Genomic DNA, 13,248 nt, shown 5'->3' with positions numbered 1-13,248 from the left:
TTCTAATTAATTTCAAAAAGTTAGCGAATGAATTAAAAACCATTGGTTTCTGAGGATTGAGGCTTCATATTTCCAAATCTATTGCCCATGTTTGACTTGGAGTCATGTGTGCCTATGCTATGCCTCTCATTTTATGTCCACTACCGTCCCTGACGCCAACACACAGCTCAGAAAAGAAAATTATTTCTTTTATTCATCGTCTGAATCTCCATATGAGAGAGGTGAGAGAGTATTTTTGGTACGAACTCCAACTGGGTACTGTACTACACTTTACTAACCTCCCACTAAACACTCTCAGATTTCAAATCCATCTCTACTCTCACCAAATTTTGAATGTTTAAATCCAAAAACTTTGTGTGTAACAGAGGACTGCGTTTTCCAACCGAGATTTATGGACACTGCCCCAGTTGCAAATGAGCAGGAACTAATCGCCATTTCACTGTGAAACATCTTTGTTTCAGGTATTCAAACTTGGGTTTTGGGTCTTATTTATTTCCTTTCTGGATTTTGGAACCTGTTGCAATCATGATGTTGGCTTCCTAGGTTATTGGTTCATAGTTTGTGTCTGGTCTGGATTGGATTTGCTTTTATTAATATTTGAAGTCTCCAGTAATTTGGGGAAAGTTGGATGGATGGATCAAATTCTCCTTCATGACATTGCGAGCTCAATAGGATGAGCTGCAATGGGTATTTTTTTTCGTTATGATACTTTATTGAGTAATGTTTATTGACTCTTTACTCAGAGTTAAGCTCGGTGTAGATTTGGAGCTCTGCTTTGTAATGGCGGATTTCTGGTAACACTAGTTGAATTGGGAAGCTGGGGTTTTAACTTTTAAGTAAGAGTTTTCATTTTCATGGCTTCTATTAGAAGAACCTTATCCCCAGTTCCTCGACCTGGAACTTCAATGAATGGAGAAGCGTGTTCAGTAGGTTCTCCCCTGTCCAGGTCTTCACTATCTCCTCAAAACTACCCTCAGTCTACTGGACTGCACTATTCCCTGTTTAATACATTGGAGACCCAAGCTGCCATTCTTGGTATCTACTCTCCAAGGTCTTCTAGACCAATCGACAAATTGAAACCAAAGGTTCAGGTTTGGAGGAGGGCGATGTTCCATTTCTTCATGTGTTTTTTCGTTGGATTTCTTGCTGGATTGGTACCATTTGCATCTACCAACTTATCCATGAATGTCATGTCAAAATATCAAGCTTTCCAGTTTGATAGAATCTCCACTGATGGAAAATCACAGCCTCAGAATAGTTCTAGCAGCACCATCTCTGTTCCATTGGAAAGTGAAGACATGAAGAGCAACCCAATCCTATCAGAAGTGCCATTGTATAATAATATTTCTTATGATAATTTGATTAACCATCTAATTACTCAAGAATTAGAGCCTCGAAAGCTACTGATAATTGTGACGCCGACGTCTGCTCATCCACTACAATACTATTATCTTAATCGTTTGGCTCAAACACTAAAGTTGGTCCGGCCGCCTCTTCTATGGATAGTTGTTGAAATGTCCTCTCAATCTGATGAAACAGCTGATGTATTGAGGAGTACTGGGATTATGTTTAGGCATATTGCTTGCATTAAAAACTTAACTGATATAAGAGATGGAAGAGTTCATCAAAGAAATCTAGCCCTGTCTCACATTGAAACCCACCGCCTTGACGGAATCGTTTACTTTGCAGATGAGAATAACTTCTATTTGGTTGATCTATTCGAGAAAATGAGGGAGATCAGGTACTTTTGCTGTAATATATAATTCATACATGTTACCGATCTGTTATTTCTTAGTGCTTATAAAATATTTGCCTTGTTGGAGTATGCACCAATGAGGATGGACCGAATGTTACCATGGATCTTAGTATTTCATTTTTTCCTTTTAAATTTTGATTTAGTTAAGTTGGGAGATCTTGGTGCAAGGCAGATATAGATAATAATAAGAAATAATTAGATCCCCCATCAAATCTGTGATTGCTTTTTGAATATTTTGGTACTGTTAAGGTACCGATTTATTATATCTTGGATAATGAATATTTTCATTCTATCAATGAAATTTTTTCTTATCCAAAAACAAATGTACCGATTCATTAGATTAATGTTTATAATGAAACATGAGCAGCTGGTCAGATGCCTGCGTACCTATGAATAGCATGTTTTTCGAGCACCTTAGTTTGCTGTCTAAAAGCATGAATTCGTAATCTCATTTTCCTGAAGATCATTATAGAAATAAAGAGGAAACAAAATTGTACTTTAGCTCAAAAAGTGTGAAGTCAACATTACTATTCTCTTTCTCTGCACACACAGGAAGATATTCTCTGTTGGTACCGGTTTCAAACTGTTTATATCTTCTCTTAAACATCTTTTTTCTTTGGTTAGGCTATGTGAGTCTTTGCATCATCAATATCTGCATCTGTTATCTCATGAATGCCCCTACAATTAGTTTATTTATTTCAAATTTTCATTTGTAGACGGTTCGGAACTTGGCCGGTGGCGAAATTATTAGGGGGTACACATAGATCCATTCTGGAAGGCCCCGTTTGTAATGGAAGTCTTGTAATTGGATGGCACATTTATGAATCAAGTATGAGACTTCGCAGATTTCATGCTGAACTATCAGGCTTTGCTTTTAATAGCACCATTCTATGGGATCCAGAGAGGTGGCATCGACGCATTTTTGAACCTGTGAGGCAGCTTGATACCATCAGAGATGGTCTCCAAGTTAGTCTTTATTCCTCTTCATTTATAATCCACTTCAATTGCTAGCTAGTGAATGATGGTGGTACTGAATTTTGTAACACTTTTGACTTGAAAACCATTACGAGAATTATAATGGAACATCAGCTAAAGAATGGGGGGAAATACTTCCATAGACCATGGTAGAAGAAGGACTTGAAGTTCTTCATAGTTTGCAGTCCACTGTTCATCTATGAGTTATGACTATATACTTTTGAGCCTTTGCAACGCAGAAATTCACAGAATTTATTAACAATTAAAACATTAGAAAAATAGTATTTGACGTTCTGTTTTCTCTAGTCTGTGATAGATTTACGGCCTCCACTTGGAGTGCCCAATGTAGATTGTTTTGTAACTTCACGTTAGACACAATCAACTTAGATTGGAAGGTTTTTTTTTTTGTAATCAGCTTTGAGAGAGGGGATGCCTTATCCCCTTGCCGCTGGAATCATCTATCAGTTGTTTTGTTTGGACTTTTGCCGCTGGAATGATATTGTCTTCTTTCTCAACAAAAAAGGGGAAAAAAAATCTGTGATAGATTTTGCTAACTAATTGACTCATTGAATACTTATACAACTGAGGTGTATTTCTTTCTTCATGTTTAGCATCATTATTTGGAAATATAGATTTGAGATATATTTGATCAAGATATCCACTGTAAATTCCTTTTTTTTCCCTTTTAATTACAATTTTTGTAATGAGAGACTGCTATATATTTAATAAACCAACAACCTAAAGGCAGAAGGAATGTGGGATTCATAAGCCTAAAAGGAGTCATATAAAAGGCCTCCAATCTAAAGATATGAAGATAGAAGGAACATTACAAAAGGAATTATGTAAAGCACTAAGTGGAGATTGTACTGATCCCCCAACTTTCTTTACTAATAAATATTCTGATCAAAGACAATCCATAATTTTCTTATATGTAGCACCTAAAATACTAGCACCTGGATCTGTTCTTTCAGGCAAGCGACTTCATCGAACAAATTGTGGAAGATGAAAGCCAAATGGAAGGTTTACTAGAAGACTGCTCTAGAATCATGGTCTGGAACGTTAATTTTAAACCGTCAAGTGCAGTTTATCCTAAAAAATGGTTCATGATGAATAATCTGGATGTCACCGCTTCACTTTCATGAGATTCAAGATCTGGAAGGAAGGTGAGTACTTGAATCTTTATCTTTTCAATGATGGTTATTGTTCTGTGATAACTTGTAAGTTGTAATGAATGACTTTTTCTATTTAACTGAGTGGAAAACCTGACATTAAGAGACCCCATTGGATCTTCAAGTGTAATGAGTCGAGTCTAGTGGGACCATTTTAATTTCTTTACACAAACTCATCTTTTTGGCCTTTTTTTGGACTTCCTAAAGATGTAAAAGTTTTGTTCTATGGTCTGGAATTCAAAACTAATATGAGTTAACTTTTGATGGTATATCCTCATGTCATCCAGAAAAAAAACTACATTGTCATGGCACCTTGATCAGCTCAGATGGCCTTCACCATTGTCCAGGATAATTTTCAAATTGTTTCTCCTGCGTCTGGATTGTTTGGCATCTTTGGTGAGAGATATGAACAGTGCACTTCCCGCTAGCATTTTTCAAATATATCGACTGAACATTCACTTTTATGTAGCTAATGCAAGCTTTTACTTTGTCCAAATGGCAAAGCTTATGGAGGGAAGTCTTGTTGTAGTACAATTCAAATATTGGTCTCCTTTTCTTTTAAAGGACATTTGATGATTTGATATTTTGTACAGAATGACCCAGCTGCTTTTTCTTCCCATTGATAGGGATAGGTGCTGAGACTGTAATTGGCAAACCATCCTTAACATTCAGAGAGAGCGCTTGAAGAGGACTGACTTTGAGTTTATTTTTTTTATCATTGCAAAAGTTAAAGCAATTTTGAATGGCTTTTTTAAGGCGTCAAACTAGATTGCTTTGGCTTGCTACTGTTCACTCCCGGATTATTCAATTTGATTTGATGGGTTCTTATTTTGATAATTTTGTTCATAATAATGAAAATGCAGATGTTTGTATACAAAACCATATCGAACAATTCTGATTGATTGAAATTTGCCTTCTCAGAAATGGGAGGTTCTTAACACTCATAAGTACTGTAACCAAACTAGATTCTTTCTCTTGCTCTCTTTTGTGGCAAACAAGAATAGGCAAGGATTTGCCTTGCTCAGCAATCCTATGAAATTCTCCACCACAAACTTAGTTCCTTCTTCCTTAGTTCAATCTCCAAAGCATAGCATAAAGTGCAGGTCACTCCATCCCTATTCCTTTCCTCAACTTCCAACTTTTAACCATTACCACACTGGCTTCCAAAAGATTGCAGGAGCCTAACCGATCCGATGGTTCCTAATTTGGATCTGATAGCTCTTGCTTGTCTCTACGGTTCCTTCATTGCTCTCATTCTCCTCATCATCATCTTCTTCCTCTTGGTTGTGCTGTTTCTATCATCTTCCCTTGCTCTGCTTTCAGTATTTGTGGGGGACTTGTATGATGCTTACTCAGTTCTGTGTCTGTTTTATGGAGAAGTGAAAGCTGAAATTGAATTGGGTGTGTGTTTAATGGTGTATAGGGTAATGGGGTTTGGTGTTAATGTTTTGGGTATAAAATCTCTTTTCCGACAGCAAAATCTACGATTCAACATAAGACATCCACAGATGAAGGTAAAAGAAAAATGGAGATTTGGGTTTGGCATGCTTGACAAGCTATGAATGTTGTTCACCACTACTTGTAACATCTCTCTTCGCAGTAATAATGATCCTCGTGCTTTACCTGACTCTGCCTTCTGTTGCCATCATCGTCTTTTCCCTTTCTCAAATTATGGAGCTAACGACATGCTGCCACTACATCAATTTCTTTCTTCCATGTTCAAATTCTTTTCTTTTGATGTACATCCAATTATTTTGTTAGGATAGGTAAAATAAAAGGCCATTAAAAAAAAAAAAGAAAATCTTGTACCTAATTAATTTTTACATTTTTTTTTCGTTTTTAATTTCTGGCCAGATATAAATGTATATAATTTCTTTATACTCAATAAAGGTTGGCATGAGGATCAAATCTTCAATTTTGAGGAAGATAATGGGTGTCCTACATGTTGAAGTATGTGTAAGTTGACATACATTTTTATAATTGATATTAACTATTTTTAGATATAGATATAATGATGCTACTTTAGAGGGTTTCTATTAGTTACTATTTTACTCTTGAATTTGAACTTTTCACATACAGATAAATTTGAGTGTTAAGCATGAGTTAAAACAATAGTAAATTCTTTTACGAAGTCGAGGCTTTTGAATCTTTACTCTTTTACGAAGTCAAGATTTTTAAATTTTTATCGTGTTGTGTGAAATTTATAAATTGTTGAGGGATGTCCAAGGCAAGGCCTAGAACTCACAAGTGGGTCCAAGTCCAAAGGATACTTGGAAAGAGCATAGGGGGAGTGGGCGTTCCAAAAGAGAAATGTCGGTGCCTTGGAGTTTGCACCAACGAATTGAATAAAAAAATATATACCAATCGAATAATAAACAAGTCAAGGCTTGAGTGGAACCCTTACACACTCGAGTGCCAAAAACGTCTCTGACACCTTTTACTATCATATGCAATCATGGACATGTGTCAGAGGATCCCATGGTAGAAATAACCTAATTCAACCACCATAAAGAGAAGAGTAAGTAATCAATAAAAGAGAGATTCCATCTTATTCATTTTCATGCTTAGTTGAATTAGCAATTATGCACCACATAGGTGTGATGATCTCTTGCGTAGGTTAACTCGGACAAGATTGAGACCTGACCAAAGGAAAGTGGGTTGGAGGTCAAGTCCACCAGGCACCTGTGACGCATCCTAAACGAATGAGATCCTATTGCCAACCTGAAAGATTTTATATATTATTTTTATAAAAAAGAAGTAGAATGAGTCACTATTCTAACTCAACATGTGAGATGAAATATTTGAACTTCTGGTTTTGAACCTATATTGTGCTCAAGTTGACAAATACGGGTGTGTTTGGATGATTATTGACAGAGTCATGGGTATGGATCTTCCTTATGAATTTGTCATCAATTTGATATTGGGTATTATCTTTAAATTAAAAAAAGGTATAAATTGGAGTGACATTGCAATCAAATGGGATTAAAAAAAATTGCGGAAGGATTAAATAATAAAATGAATGCGTGTTGTTGAGTGCCTGAGATTCAGGAGGCACTAGGGATAGTGCACTATATACCGCTTTTATGATTATACATAACAGCAATTATGAAAGTTGCAAAGTGCATAGATGGCGGCTCCCTTGGTGGGTCTCATGTTTTTGCTTACTTTCATTTTGGGTTACAGAGGGACGCCATCCTTGGGATTATCATTATGATTATCATAATTATTGATCATCATTATCAAATATTATCGATTCCCCGTGGCTCTTAGATAAGCCAGAAGGTACGGCGTTGCAAATCATATAAACCTTTTAACAATTTTAAATGTTGCACACTTTAAAAGCTTTGTTAAAGTAGTATATTGTATTGGTATATGGTATAAACGTATATCAATCAATCATCAGATGTTTATCTGCAGTAAAAATTTCAGGCCCCTGAGAAAAAAAACAAGACATGGCTCTCTTTTTCTAGGAGCTATCGCTGGCTATTTTTCAAAATGCAGGCTAACTGTTCGACATAAGTTCATAGGCCTCTTACTTTATTTTTTGAGTGAATTAAAGTGAATTAAAGTATGGTATGGTTGAGATCGTTGTGAAAAGTTTATTATAAAGGAAGAATTGATATGGGAATAAAAACAAATGCCATAGCTTTTAGCAAAATATGGTGACATTCTTTTTACTACTTGCTTAGTTCTATTCAGAGTTCAGAGTAAATTCAATGGATGCAGATACAGATTTTTACTTTACTTTCTGATAAAGTCATGAAGGACAGAGATGAGAACCATAGCAATCATGTAGGCGGCCGCTGAGTTTAAGTGGAAAATGAAAGCAGCGAAAACAAATACACCATCGACCTTGTAATGGGGTCTTTTCTTTTTATATTTTTTCTATGGAATTCGTGTCCTCTGTTTGGCTTTCACTTTCCTCAATAAAGTAAAAGAATCTTGAAACTCGGGACAATAACATTACCTTCATTTCATCATTCTCTGTTAAATACCCCAAATAAACTTCCCTCCTTTCCTCAGGAGCCGGGTCTCTGTCTCTTTCAGTAAATGAGCATCTGAAGACTGAAGGAAAAAGTCATGCTCATCTCTCTTAACTCAGACAATGAAAGTAAGGCCATGCATAGTCACTTCTCTTGACATTACTGTAAATCATAATTTTGGCTAAATGTTATAAGGAGCCAAACTAGAGTAGTGATTAATTGTCTGTGTGTGTGTTGAAATGGTTTCAGTGAGCTCATGTTTAGCTAAATGTTCATCAACCCGGCTTGAGAACATAGATGAAAATGGCCCTGCAAATTGGTTACCAGGTTCAAGTGTTCTACCTGAAACTCCAATCGAGTCCATGGAGTATCTTGGCAGATCTTGGAGCCTTTCTGCCAAAGAGCTCACCAAGGCACTTTCCACTGCCCATGATGCACCAAGTCATCTTCAAAGTTCTATGGTTGGCCTTCTTAGTGCTGAAGCACATGATTCAAATTCCACGGTCTTGAGGGAACCAGTGAGATACCTTTTCCACCCTTCTTTTCTTTAGTCGTATCTTTTATATTTAAAGTACCTCCTATATCTTGCAAAAAGCCAAACTGATCCCCCTCCTTTTTCTTTTATGTTAATCCTGATTGGAACTTTATGTGTTGGCTGTGTTCTTAATGTTTCAGCTACTTCGACACTTACCCAGTGGAGATAGTCCTCCAGCTTCACCAAGAGGAAGTGACGAAATGAAGGTACTTTATCTTGAATCTGTCTGAAGCAAACATTCAATTCAAGCACACACACCAGAGGAAATATAAATTCTGCAAACAAATTAGTTTTTGCTACATCATTTGTAATATTGTACAGAGTCTCTCTCAAATTCAGTGAATTGCACATGCATCTTTTTATGAGCAGGAACTATTGTTACTTCACCAAGCATTGAACCCAGAATTCTTTTCCAACCAGCAACTTTTTGGAAATGGGGTATGTCTCTCACTCTTCCTTCAGAACACACACACGTACATGGGAAAGAAGAAGCAAAGTATATCATATTCATCATTTCCTTTTCCTTTGATGCAGCTATACAAGAGCATATTACGAGGCAATAAAACATTGGGGAGGTGGATGAAGGATCAAAAGGAGAGGAAGAAGCAGGAAATCAGAACACAGAATGCTCAATTACATGCAGCTGTATCTGTCGCAGGTGTTGCTGCTTCAGTTGCAGCATTTATTGCATCACTGGTTTCACGGGAAACATCATCTGGTAATCAGAAATGGCCTTTAAAGACATCAGCAGCCATAGCTTCTGCAGCTGCTCTAGTTGCATCTCATTGCATAGAGATGGCAGAGGAAATGGGAGCTAGCCATGAACATATCTTGAATGTAGTTAACTCTGCAATCAATGCTAGAACTAATGGAGATATCATGACACTAACAGCAGGAGCAGCTACAGGTTACTAAGAAAACTTCATAAGCAGCTAATATTCAGAACTGGTGTAGTAAAATGCATAATAATCACAACATTTGTTCACTACCGCAGCTTTAAGAGGAGCTGCAACCCTCAGGACAAGGCTTGAGAAAGGGTTGGGAGCAACAAACTTTGGGGTGGGTGAGGATAAGGTTGAAGAAGAAGGGAAGGAATCAAACATCTTGATAGCAATCAACTATGTTTCCAGAGGAGGAGAGCTTCTCAAACGCACAAGGAAAGGTATTGGTTAAAACGAAAGATAAAAGATAATTGGTACAGTTAGTATGCATTTTTAGCATGAATAGTGTCACAAATGATCAAATTCTGATAGAAACATGGTGGTGACAGGGGTTCTCCACTGGAAGCAAGTTTCTTTCAACATAAATTCAAATTGGCAGGTAAGACAAGAAGCGTGTCAAATGGCTGGAGTGATGAAGTTCTGAGATTGATATTTGTATTTCACAATTAACAATGCATCAAGTTTCTTTCTTTATATTCTGTTAATGTTCTCTTGCATCGACGTTCTTGGAATTGGAAATAAGTATTCAGAAGTAGAATATGTCTACAGGTTGTGGCAAAATTGAAAAGCAGGTATATGGCAGGAACATTTACGAAAAACAAAAAATGTAAGACAAAGCTTCATTCAAATAACAGACCATCTCTTCAGTTCCCTACACAACTTCTCTATTGATGAACCATGTCCTGTTTCAGGTGTAATCTCGGGTGTGAACTGTGACGTTGCGGCGTGGCCTGGACGGGAAAGGGAAATGGATGGCGAGCAGCAGAGGGCTTACTTTGGGATTGTAACAACAGATAGAACAATAGAGTTTGAATGCAGTGGGAAAGGAGAAAAACAAATGTGGATTGAGGGGATACAATATATGATGAACATTCGTGCTTACATGAAATGATTCGGACCCTAAAATTTAGGCTTACTTTTCAAACATTTAAATAAAATGAAACTGCTTTATATATCGTCTATTGTTGTGTTCTTCGGTTGGTGACTTTTAGCCAAGAATCTTACAAAGATCATAGCAATTAAATTTACAATTTTGAATGAGGAAGTCAGAAATATTTAGGTTGAAGCTTTTTCTGAACCCAAGAAGGAGACAAGACAGGGCTCATCTCATAGAGCTTCTTCATCTTCAAGTTCTCATCCTCCTCCTCCTCCTCATACTCCAGTAATTCCTTTTGGTATTGATCATTATGACCCAAATACACCTTCACTCTCCACACCTTAAAAGTCTGATCCAAACTCCCACTATAAACCAAAACATTCGTCTCCATCTTGTTCATTAATCTGTTCTCCATTACTCTGTTTTCCATGGTCTCCATCTTGTTCATTACTCTGTTTTGCACGGTCTCCAAGGTTCCTGCCAGGCATCTGACAGGCCCTCTATGGCCATCCAGCACTGCCAAGCACTCATGAGACCAACCCCCTTCCTCCCTCCTCCATATCCTGACGGTGGTGTCCTCAGAGCCACTCATAACCAGCATCTCCACCACCGCCAGACACAGAACCCCAAATCGGTGGCCTTGCAGGAACCCCCCATGGTTATATCTATAAGAAACCTTCTCCTTTTCCCAAAAGTTAATGGTCCCATCGGAGGATCCGGAGTAGAGGAAAGTGGCGTCGTGGTGTATGCTCAAAACGACGGCGTTTACAGGGGAAGCCTGGAACTTGAGTGTCATCGTAAGGGTGTGGGAGTTTTCTGGGAATAGCCTTCGCCAAATCTTGACAGTTGCGTCTGAGGAGCAAGTGAAGAGGCAGCCGTCGTTTTGGTTGACGGTTAAGGAGTTGACTTTGTGTTCATGGGCGAGAAAAGAGTCAACGCATTTGCGGTCAGAGATTCGCCAGACTTTGACGGTTTTGTCGTGAGAGGCGGTGTAGAGGAGGTCTTGTGAGAGGTAATATGCAATGCAAGATATGGTGTCTTTGTGGCTGCTTGCTTCTCTTTTGGTTTTGGACAATGACAGCAAAGAGCTTTTCTTTGGAATACAACAAACCTTTTTCCAACTCAATTTTTCTGAAACTGTGAAATTCCATACTCGGATTCTTAGGTCTCTATGTGACGTGAACAACATGTTTCCTGCCACTTTATCCGTATTTCCACTTTTTCATTAGTTCAGTATCAAAACGAGTATGGTAAAAAACTTCAATAAAACAAATACTTTCGAATATTAAGTATACTCCTCCAAGGATGAGGACTTTATAAACATAAATCACAAATTTTCAAGGATAAAACTGATTTAATTGAATTAAAATTGTACCATAGCATACGAAAGTAACTAAATAGTTAAAATAACACATGAATCTACCTATTTTCACTAAATTATGTTAATTTAGGGTCGTGTTATAATAATTATTATTTTTTTATATAAAAAATTAATCTTATAAACATTATTATTGGTAAAAAAAATCAGAAGAACCTTGTTTAAATTTGATTAAGAATTCAACTACTCCAATAAAAAAAGGGAAATAACATAGTAAAGAAATGGGGAAACAAACATAAATTTTAGAAATATAAAGTTTAAATAAAATTGTTATCAAATGGACTATATTTTATTGTTTAAATTTGTAAGAGACTAAATTATGACAATAAAATAAATTTCCTTTTATTTAAAAAATACCCTCATTTTTTCAAAAATGTTTCAAGCCTATCCTTGGAGTAAGAATTTTAGACAAAATTTGGAAAATGAAAATGTTTGTGGTGATCTTCCAAATCTTTTTTTATTACTACCATATACAACGTTTTGAAATTTTAATGGATTTCTACTTCTCAAGCGTAAGTTTTGCAACTTTTGAAGCATATGAGTATTTTTTAAACAAATTGCAAAGTCTAGTGTTAGAATATTCAATGTTTAATGTAATAGCATTTTATATTATGTTACTTTAATTTAGGTTATTTTTCTATTCTATAAAAGCTCAATGAGCCTCTAGGTTTTATAGTATTTATTGTTATTTTCAATAGCATTGCAGTGAGGAAAACCCTAATCAAAGAGAGCCTTCATTTCTCTCTATCTATCTTCTCTCTAACACTTATGATTCCGGAATTATTATTATTTTTTTTTTTTTGTGCATATTAACTCATTTGTATAACGACTCCAACAAAATGTTAGATCAAATCGAACCTAGTTCAATTAACATACGAGTGTTTTAATAAACACTAATTATGTAATTCGAATTCTTCTAGCCTCGATTGTACTAAAAAACCAAAAAAAAGAGAAAAAAAAATCAGTAAGTATAGTATGATGGGGGCTTTGGCTTTTAGGTATGGGTATATGGAGAAATTGGTGATGAGGGAAGACAAATTGAATATTAACAAGTATTACCGGAAGTTGCAATGGCATTGACTCCACCGGCGGGGGCCTTGAAATAGGCAGGGTCCATACAGTCAGGCTGCTTCCAAGCACGAATACGGCAGGTACCAGAGGCAGTAAACACCACGCCCTTTGAAATTGCAATGCAATATATATTCCCTTCCCCACGACGCAGCGACGCTATGCAATGATAATGCAAATTATGAGCTGGGGACAAACTCCAAGGCGATTCCGGACTCCGCGGCTGAGGGATTTTTATTGCCTTATTATCGTTTTGTTTCTCATTCTCCACCATTATGCTGTGTAAATTACACGACTTGTTGCGGTGGAGACTGCCCATGGCATTGCCAAATTGCGGCATCCGTGCATGACCCATGAAATAATAATAATATATTATGGAATGAAGCAGCGCACAGTTGAACGCACATGTGGGTGCCTCTACCTAAGCCTGGGCAAACCAGGAGTTGATGTTTAAATTCAATTTTGTTACTAATTAATTTCACACTTTATGGAGACTTTATTCCATCAAAGTTGCCACACCGTGAGTCCATAGTTTCTGTTTTCTACAACTGTTACATGTTATTATT

The 13,248-nt window shown here is 36.8% G+C and overlaps 3 protein-coding genes across 6 annotated transcripts; 2 read left to right on the top strand and 1 right to left on the bottom strand.

Annotated features, from left to right (window-relative positions):
* The first annotated feature begins 62 nt into the window (after nt 1-62).
* Nucleotides 63-3,894, top strand: LOC120086169 (probable beta-1,4-xylosyltransferase IRX9H). Of its 4 annotated transcripts, none has more exons than XM_039042676.1 (5): nt 63-221; nt 366-461; nt 744-1,741; nt 2,473-2,722; nt 3,703-3,894. In XM_039042676.1, exons 3-5 carry the CDS (start codon nt 855-857, stop codon nt 3,871-3,873), a joined length of 1,308 nt encoding a protein of 435 aa, XP_038898604.1. In that variant the 5' UTR covers nt 63-221; nt 366-461; nt 744-854; the 3' UTR covers nt 3,874-3,894. The 4 variants fall into 4 exon arrangements, with proteins under 4 accessions (XP_038898604.1, XP_038898601.1, XP_038898603.1 ...); XM_039042675.1 differs by having other exon boundaries at nt 65-238; XM_039042674.1 differs by having other exon boundaries at nt 65-255.
* A 3,102-nt stretch (nt 3,895-6,996) lies between these two features.
* Nucleotides 6,997-10,312, top strand: LOC120085390 (VAN3-binding protein). Its single transcript, XM_039041344.1, has 10 exons — nt 6,997-7,182; nt 7,924-8,011; nt 8,133-8,401; nt 8,559-8,624; nt 8,788-8,856; nt 8,953-9,325; nt 9,413-9,580; nt 9,689-9,738; nt 9,909-9,966; nt 10,052-10,312. Exons 2-10 carry the CDS (start codon nt 7,981-7,983, stop codon nt 10,249-10,251), a joined length of 1,284 nt encoding a protein of 427 aa, XP_038897272.1. The 5' UTR covers nt 6,997-7,182; nt 7,924-7,980; the 3' UTR covers nt 10,252-10,312.
* A 55-nt stretch (nt 10,313-10,367) lies between these two features.
* On the bottom strand, nt 10,368-11,442 carry LOC120085391 (protein JINGUBANG-like). Its single transcript, XM_039041345.1, has one exon. The coding sequence runs from the start codon at nt 11,423-11,425 to the stop codon at nt 10,406-10,408; it is 1,020 nt and encodes a 339-aa protein (XP_038897273.1). The 5' UTR covers nt 11,426-11,442; the 3' UTR covers nt 10,368-10,405.
* Between the last annotated feature and the right edge of the window lie 1,806 nt (nt 11,443-13,248).

This window comes from Benincasa hispida, chromosome 9 (genome assembly GCF_009727055.1).
Source record: "Benincasa hispida cultivar B227 chromosome 9, ASM972705v1, whole genome shotgun sequence".
In the NCBI taxonomy this organism is placed as follows: Eukaryota; Viridiplantae; Streptophyta; class Magnoliopsida; order Cucurbitales; family Cucurbitaceae; genus Benincasa; species Benincasa hispida.
The sequence above is the reverse complement of the archived record's forward strand: the minus strand, read 5'-3'. Positions and strand labels throughout refer to the sequence as shown.